This window comes from Syzygium oleosum, unplaced genomic scaffold (genome assembly GCF_021117445.2).
Source record: "Syzygium oleosum isolate NSW1041296 unplaced genomic scaffold, Sole_v2.1 Sole_v2.08, whole genome shotgun sequence".
Classification (NCBI taxonomy): domain Eukaryota; kingdom Viridiplantae; phylum Streptophyta; class Magnoliopsida; order Myrtales; family Myrtaceae; genus Syzygium; species Syzygium oleosum.
In genome coordinates this window covers 8,093,724-8,102,835 of record NW_026607492.1, presented here as the reverse complement: position 1 = coordinate 8,102,835, position 9,112 = coordinate 8,093,724, and the positions used below count along the sequence as shown (strand labels likewise).

General features: G+C 41.4%; 1 protein-coding gene across 1 annotated transcript; it reads left to right on the top strand.

Annotated features, from left to right (window-relative positions):
• Nucleotides 1–731: 731 nt before the first annotated feature.
• Nucleotides 732–4,960, top strand: LOC115665602 (probable disease resistance protein At5g66900). Its single transcript, XM_030587460.2, has 5 exons — nucleotides 732–1,619; nucleotides 2,124–2,527; nucleotides 2,800–3,161; nucleotides 3,663–3,889; nucleotides 3,992–4,960. The coding sequence occupies exons 1-5, from the start codon at nucleotides 941–943 to the stop codon at nucleotides 4,828–4,830; spliced, it is 2,511 nt and encodes an 836-aa protein (XP_030443320.1). The 5' UTR covers nucleotides 732–940; the 3' UTR covers nucleotides 4,831–4,960.
• The last annotated feature ends 4,152 nt before the right edge of the window (nucleotides 4,961–9,112 follow it).

Sequence of the window (9,112 nt, the reverse complement as noted above, 5' to 3'; positions counted from 1 at the left end):
TTTTTTTTATTAAAAAAATTAGTTTGGAGTAAAATTGTCACGGATGTATCAATTTGAAATTTTTCATGGTATTAACCCTAATATGTTTTAACTTTCTGTAATTTCCATGTCCTACGGATGGGAAAGTTATCCTACTATTTATACCTTGGATTTTATATTGCAAATTGCATTCGTATTAGTTGACCTTACATAAAAAAAATTTGAAATGTGTCACCGAACAAGAATAGGATAATTCATATTGTAGCTACCATCACTATCAAAAGCCCACTCTTAATTTAAAAGTTCATTTGGTTGGTAGAAATGTTTTCAATTTTTAGTGGGATCTACTAAGTTTACCATAAAACCTATCAATATCGCGATTTCAATGGATTTAAGTGCATGCAAAAAATAATTCATTCATCATACGGAAACAAATAAGTTTGGCTCATACATGCCTACCTACATTGTGTGGTAACCGTGATAAATGGGTCGTTCTGAAAATTACAGCAACCTAATTTCGTCCATTTTTTTTTCAAGGTTTTGTCTATTGGATCCACCTCGGGGTCAATCCAAACTCGCTGGATAACACTGGGTTAAAAAAACTCGTCGTACATATATTTTTCTCTTAGCGAACACGTAAACCGGGGCCCCTCGCTGTGCAAATTGCGACATGGGGCATGGCCAACGACAAACGACAGGTCTTCGTCAACTACCACTTTTGTACTGTATCACTCAAGAATCTCTCTGACCTTTTCGTTCATCTTATTCTCCATTATTTCTTCAAAGACCGAAAGCGCCTCTTCCTTCTCGCCTCTGCAAAACACCCAGAATAAAAAGCAGAGAAAAGCAGCCTCTGCAAATCTTGGGACGTGGGTTTCAGTTCTTCCAAGCATCCTTGCGACCGATCAAAGTTTTGGATTCTCTAGGCTTGTTTGGTCCGTGAAGAAAGAAAGAAGAAGAAATGGTTGATTATGCAGGAGCTGCTGTGGGAACAACATTCGGCGAGCTGTTCGAGCTCGTTAAGCACCTAGTGATAACTATTGCTGCGTTTCGTGGCCAGCTAAAGAAGATCGAGTCCACATTGATCTCCATAGCCCCAATCATCGATGAGATCGACAAGTTCAACAATCAGCTGGACCGTCCGCAAGAGATGGGTCCTATCAAGGACCTATTAGAGAAAGGCAAAGGACTGGTCAACAAGTGCTCGAAGATCCACATGCTCAACCTGTGCATGAAGTATACGCACTCAAAAAAGCTGACCAACTTCAACACGGCAGTCGAGGAGAAGTTCAAGATTTACATGCCGCTGGTGAATGCGAGGAATGGCACGAAGGCATTGGTGGAGTTGGAGCAGATCGGGGGAGATGTGAAGGAGATTGGGCAAGACGTGAAGGAGGTCAAGGAGTCAATTTCCATGATAGTGAACACCGGTGCCCTCCAGAGCGGGTTTGAGGCTTCGGGCAACCTTGCAGTCCCTGCGGCGCCCCATTTCATTGTCGGGTCGGAGGTGGAGGCATCCTTGAGAAAGCTCAAGGAGCAGTTGCTCGAGGAGGGAGTGTCTGTGATTGTTGTGACCGCCCCAGGTGGGTGTGGGAAGACCACTCTGCTTAAGAAATTGTGTCATGACGCAGCAATTGAAGGTATATGTGATTATTATTTTGATTGATCCGGTTGGCCATTTACGTGTATAGGAGCTGTTGCCTGAACGATGTTCCACTTTTCGACATATTTGAATGATTGAATCCCATGACCTGTTTTCTCTGTCCAGCAATTCGGTTTCTGGTAGATGTGAATGTTTGCACAAAGAATTGCTTGGGTATTATACAGATGGATGTTTCATCAAGAAGAATCTTTTTCTCATCATTCCATTTCGGTTTTGATATCATGTGCAATCTGATAGATCTTTCCCAAGCTTTTAAATATGCAGTAACTTGCCTCTGTTTGATTGCGCTGTGTGCCTTTCCTAATTAGCTGAACCCTCCTCTTCACAGCCATAGGCTTCAGACTTATTATTTCTTCTGCTATGTGGTATCTACTTAGCTCTGAAACTTATCCTACCGAATTCAATAAATGGAAAGTTTTGTCGCAAAATTTCGTTCCCTTTGCGAGCGATAGGAGTCAGACTAACTGTGGTTTCCATATAGGCAAATTTAAGGCCAAAATCATGTTCGTCGCTGTCTCAAAGAAGCCCAACCTCATAGACATTGTCCAGAAGATGTATCAACATAATCAGTGCAAGGTACCCATGATTGAAACAGAAGATGATGCAGTTCGCTGCTTGCACCAACTGCTCAACGCAATCGGACAAGATCCTGTGTTGCTTGTGCTGGACGATGTCTGGAAAGAATCGGAATCCATCGTCGACAAATTTGTCAGCAATGATATCAAACATTACAAGATTGTGGTGACATCAAGATATTGGTTTCCTCATTTCAGTCCTGTACATCACCTGAACCCACTGACTCATGGCGAAGCCGTGGAACTTTTTTGTCGATGTGCAGTTGATGATAGAATGATGGGTGCACCAGATGCTAACCTCTTGGATCAGGTATACTCTTGCTTGCATGCATCCATTATACCATTTCCTATGGACGTTGAAACTCTGAGTTAATTTTCTCTTTTAAGATAATGTTTTACTCAATCAACCTGCCATTGGCTTTTACGGTCGTTGAAACTATGAGTTAATTTTCTCTTTTTCCTATGGACGTTGAAACTCTTGAGTCAATTTTCTCTGAGTTCATCTCTCTTTCTTCAAAGAGAGGCCTTGTTTTGTACTAATCATGATACCTATGAAGTTCCAATAATTGCTCCCTGTGGCAGATGGTGAAACACTGTAAGCGATTGCCATTGGCTATTACAGTCATTGCCAAGTCTCTCCGAGGAAGGGATTATTCATACTGGAAAAGAAAGCTTCTTGAATGGTCTGAAGGTCATTCCCTTTTTGATTCGGACACTGACATTCTAGCTTGCCTCAAGAAGAGCTTGGACGACTTGGATGATGACCCTTGCCTCAAGGAACGTTTCATGGACCTGGGCTCATTTCCAGAGGATAGCAAGATCCCTGCTACTGCCCTGATTGACATATGGGTGGAATTGTACAAGCTAGATTTCGATGGCGTGCGTGCCATGACTGACCTCCATGATCTTGTTTCTAGGAACCTAGCTGATCTCGTAGTCACCAGGTATGGCTCTGAAGTTCATTTGTTCCCTTGTTCCAACAATACTAGTTTTCTACTGCTCTAAGAGTAGCTCATCAGATTCTAGTTGCCATCTGATTACTTTTTCCTGATGCATGACTATTACAATGCATGTGGGAAATGGACTTGGGCATGACCAGATCTTTGCACCAAGATTGAGAGTAATTTGTGCCAGCTGATGACCCATAACTAACTAAATAAGTTTTCCGGTACCGTGACAGACTATCCTGTTTCCCCAAAACTGGGCATTCTGGATGTTTTGGATCCACACCTCCTGACCTTCAGCTGTAGTGTGTTCCGCATTGTAAAGGTCAAATGATTTATACAAATGCCTGTAAAGAACATTTCTAACTCCTGACTTAGTGTCTCAGAAGTGGGAAAGATAAGATGTCTTCATCTGCTATTGAATTGATATCATCAAATGCCTGGCACTAGATTTTTTTCACAAGAAACTTGAGCGCAAATGCTTTGATTGCATATATACAGGGGAGATTCAAGTGACGACAACGAATCTTACAGCAGCCACAATTACAGCAGCTACTATGTTCAGCAGCACGATCTGCTCAGAGAACTGTCTATTATGGAGTGCAACGAGGGGGAAATAGAGAAGAGAGAGAGACTCATTCTGGAGTTTAATGAAAATAAATTTCCTGACTGGTGGAGCAAGCAAAAACTACAACCTGTCGGTGCTCGTCTAGTGTCCATCTCAACAGGTTAGTAACTATCTCTCTCTCTCTCTCTCTTACAGATCTATAGGGAAAAACTCAACAGGTTGGTAGTCAATTACCTTCTAACCTTCTACAATCATAATGCAGATAAAAAATTCTCAACACCCTGGCCAAATCTTGAATTGCCTAAAGCTGAGGCTCTTGTCTTGAACTTCCAGAACGACATGCAATCCAAAACTTATGCATTGCCTGAATTCATTGAGAAGGCAGAAAAACTCAAGGCCCTGATAGTAACAAACAACAGTTTCTTTCCGGCTGAGCTACGCAATTTCCATGTCATTGGGTCCAATTTAAGGAGGATCCGCCTTGAGCGCGTCACAGTTCCTTTCCTAAGCATGGGAAAAATACGCTTGCACAGTTTAGAAAAGATATCCTTTTTCATGTGCGACATCAGTCAGACTTCGACATCGAACGACGCCAAAATCTCCGATGCAATGCCAAACTTGGAGGAGCTCAACATTGACTATTGCAATGATCTTGTGACATTACCGGATGGCATCTGTGAGATAAAGCCTTTGCGGAAGCTTAGCATCACAAACTGCCATAATTTCTCCGCTCTCCCTGAACAAATCGGGCAATTGGTGTCCCTTGAAGTGGTTCGACTTAATTCCTGCACAGCATTGTCGCGATTACCAGACTCGATTACAACCCTCGAAAACTTGAGACTTCTCGATGTGTCAGATTGCCTGAATCTGAGCGCCTTGTCTGATCAAATCGGTCGACTGGGTAATCTCGAGAGGATAAACATGAAAGGATGTCCGAGATTGTCTGTGTTGCCACGGTCGATCGTGCAGCTGAGGAACTTGAGGAAGGTGGTCTGTGAGACAGGGAAAAAAGTCATGTGGGGGCCTCTTAAGGACACACTTCCTAGCTTGCAGATAACTCCGTTTGAAAAAGTACATAGCTTAGATTGGCTGGATGATTAAGACGGGGTAATGAGTGGATTTTTTTTTAGCGGTTATCGAAGGTTGTTTTTTTTTTTTAACTTTTTAATATTGATGTGGACCGACCAATCATATTTTCTTTACTATTTTCAAGTCGGAAATTTCTTTTCTTCTAATATTTTCTTCTTCCCATTTATTTCTTTCTTCCTTTTTTCTTCCTCCTCCTTCTGCCACCAACAGCGATGCTGCAAACCATAACCACCCCGTCCCTACCATCAACCTCATCACCGGCGCCTAACTCACCGCGCCTTACAGCCACGACCACTTCAGCATCGCCTTCTCTCTCTCTCTCTCACCACAAGATTCACTATATCTCTCAAATCTGAGGTGCAAACTTAGATCTGAGCCACTACTGCATCGTATTTGAGGTCATGGTGGCGTTAAATTGGATGTCACAATAGTAAGCAATAACGTAATTCTTTTATGTGGAAAAAGTCTGAAATTCAGGATCCAAGATCTTCATGATTTTCACAATAAGATACATGAAGACATACATTTATCCATAGCATTGCTTTTGAAGATAATTGTCGTAGAAACACCCACTTTTCTCTTTAATATATTTTATCAGATGGATAATAGAGTACAATCATTCGTTCTAGTGGGTGGAGAAAGGATCAGACTATATTTATATGGGCTATCAATTAATGCCTTTCATTAAAGCACATTTCATTTCGTAAGTATAACACCTCTTAAGAGCAATTGTAACTTCTCTGTTTCATTACGCCTTTTCATTTTTTCCATAACCAATATGTTTTAGCACATAAATAATTATTAAATCATTAATTAATAACATCATGTGGGCCACACTTATTCATACAACAACCTTGAATATGAGGTAACGCGCTTCAAATCTGATGAGAGAAGGTGTTCTTACAATGTCAATTGAGTAAAACTTTTGATATCTGCGTTTGGTTCAATTTTCCCAAGGGTTTTGAGCCTCAAAAGCCCATCGGGGAAACTATGGGGTGTTTGGCAATTTTCTTTTGGATCTCTTTGGCCTTTGGCCAAATGTTGGCCTTGGCAAAATTGAAAGCCTAAGGCAAGTCCCCACCTACTTTGGCTTCCAACATTTGCGAAGGCTATTTCTAGGGTTAAATAAATTTTAATCTTCCAAAACTATCCTTACTAATTCTTTCGTTTTTCGATTTTGCCCTCATTGTTACTGTTCATCTTCTCTACGTGAGGGCAACCGACGAGGAGCCAACAAGAGCCAACAAGGTCATGTGACCGCCTAGGCGACGGTCACCTGGGTTTGCACGACCTTTGGCCTCGTCCCATGGGGTCTTGTGACCCTAGCGAGGGTTGCTTGAGGTTGCCAGACCCCAAGTAACGATCGCTTGGGCCACATGACCCCAAGCCACATCGTCTGGGGTTGTGCAACCCTCGCCAAGGGTGGCACAATCTCAGGGGCGAGGGTCACACAACTTTAGGTGGTCTTGCAACCGCCAATGATGGCCGCCAGTGCCAGATTTGGCTCACCAGCGGCCTATGCCCTTTGCCAGAGTCGGCGAAAGGTTTGAGATATTTTTAATAAAAAAAGAAAAAGAAAAAATGCAGCCAAAGTCCTTAGCAAAGATTTTTTTGCTAAATATTATTTAACCCAAAGTTGCTTTACAATGGATTTCTTACCAAACACAATTTGCATTTCCTTAAAACCCTTTATGCTAAAGGCTTATGCATTTTCTCAATACCCATTTCCAAAGCTGAATCAAACGCAACCGTACTTTCGGCTTTGGTGTGGCAATGGCTATCTGAGTGGCGCAGCGGCAGATAATCGTTGCCGGCGGTTGTGTTGATAGAGTCCACGGTGGTGGTTTTGGCAATGGGGGCCTTCGGCAACAGTGGTGTTGCGTTTTTTTAAGGGAAAGAATTAATTGAACTAATTTTCAAAAGTTCAACATCATTATGAATAAAAAAAAGAGTTTAGATATGAAATTGAATATTAAGAAAATATTGAAAGATGACCCGGAGAGATTGAGTTTCACAATTAGGGCCCGTTTGGCAACGTGCCAAATAGTGAAAATTTCTGTTCTTTTGTTTCCAGAATCAGTTTGGGAATAGAAATCCGTTTGTTAAAATTTTTGTGCCCGGGCACAAGTTTGCAAAAAATTGATCCCAGAATCAGTCTTGGAACAGAATCAAGAAGTAAAAAAAAGTAGCTTCTTAATTCTGGAACAATTTTTCCAGAACTGATTCTTCTTGATTTTCTTCTTTTTTTTTATTTGTTCTTCATCTTCTTCCCGGCCCACCGCCGGCGACCGTCCATCGGCGACCGGCCAGGGCAGGCGAGGTCGGCCCTCGCCGCCCCCAGCGACGGCGAGGTCGAGCCTCGCCCGGCCAAGGCGAGGCCGACCTCGCCGTCGCGAGGGGTGGCGACGGCGAGGTCGGCCTCGCCAGATCTGGGCGAGGTCGGCCTCGCCAGATCTGGGCGAGGTCGAGCCTCGCCCGGCCAAGGCGAGGTCGACCTCGCCGTCGCGGGGGGTGGCGACGGCGAGGTCGGCCTCGCCAGATCTGGGTGAGGTCGAGCCTCGCCGTCGCAGGGGGTGGTGAAGGGGAGGTCGGCCTCGCCTTGGCCAGGCGAGGCTCGACCTTGCCGTCGCTGGGGGTGGCGACGGCGAGGTCGGCCTCGCCAGATCTAGGTGAGGTCAAGCCTCACCCAGCCATAGCGAGGCCGACCTCATTGTTGCGACCAGCGAGGCTGGTGGTGAGGGTTACAACGCCCTCACCGGCCATGGCCAAGGAAAAAAAAAAGGAAAAAAGGAAAAAAAGAGAAAGAAATATTAAAAAATTCAAAATATTATTAATAAAAAAAATTTTATGTAGTTACCAAACGCATTTCTGTTCTTTTTCTATTCTAAGAATAGAAAAATTGGGCAGCTACCAAACGCATTTAAATGCTTATAAATTGTTCCCGGGCACAGAATAAAAAAGAATCATTTCTGATTAGAATCTGTTCTCGGGCATAGAATGGTTGCCATGCGCAGTCTTAGTTGTCTAGATTGACTTTTGCTTTTATGTTTTTGCTTAATTTAAAAGTTTATTTAAAGTGGTTTTTACTTTTGACTTGACTTTTTTTATAAAAAGTCGTGCGACACATGCAGTTTGGATTTTGTTTTTCAATCTTAAATGTCTAAATGTTTCACAATTTACAAATTCCGACACTTGCATTTACATATAATTTATCGGTAAATCTTCAAAATTTGAAAAATGTTTTAAATTTTGGTGTGAAAGAAAAATAAATACTTTTTTTAATTCTTTATGAGTTAAAACAAAGAAACCCTAAGCCTAATGATGCACACAATTTCACTTTTTTAACCCAAAAAACGGAAAACATTCACAACATATAGATATTGACACGTAATTTGCACAGCTTTATGAAATTTGATTTGATTTTTTCGTAAAAGTCAAAAAATAGTTTTTGTTTATGCTTAAATGGAAATAGAGTAGCTGGCTAATTTCTTTGGTTCATTCTCGGACACCAACCTTCAATTATGCCTAAACCCTATAGTATGAGAGGTCCCTGATATATGCCACGCGCGCACACATATATATTTATTATATAAAAACTTGTAGAAACCAATCAAAATATATGGTTAAGATTGCGGACGATACTTTTCCTAAGAGGGAAAATTTTTCCACAAATTACATACAAGCTGAAATTTTTTATTTCAATAACTAATACCCTGTTCTAACGTTTAAAAGTAATTAAGTTACAGTTAATAATGAATGGATTTGTTTAGAAACTAAATTTTCATCATAAAATTTTCTCGAGTGTATTTTGTTGATCTATTGGGGAAAATTAGAAAAGAATATTAGATTTTAAATTAACTAAACAATGTTTTTAGAAATTTGATGGAGGCATTAGCCAAAAATTTCCAAATTGCTGCTTGTAATGCTCATTATCTTTGGAAGAGTCGGTGAAATCAATAGGCCCACTAGGCCCGTCCCTGCTTGAGATGGATTACAATGGATGCAAATAGAATAGTCCAGTTCGAGAAAACAAAAACGATTTTTTGTTTAAGTAGCCATAGTCTAGGGTTCAATGTTGTACTGTGCCGGGGTAAGTGCGACTGGTACAAATTTCTTGTTTTTCTTTATTGATTTATTCGTTCTCATGACAATACAGCAATATGGTGTCAATTTAATGGAAACGCCATTTTTTGTAAGATTGCCACAAAAAACTTCTTGATTATAATCTAAATCGGTACACTAGTGATAAATTTATCTCAAGCTAATTTTTTTGTTACCAAAATCCAAACTAATT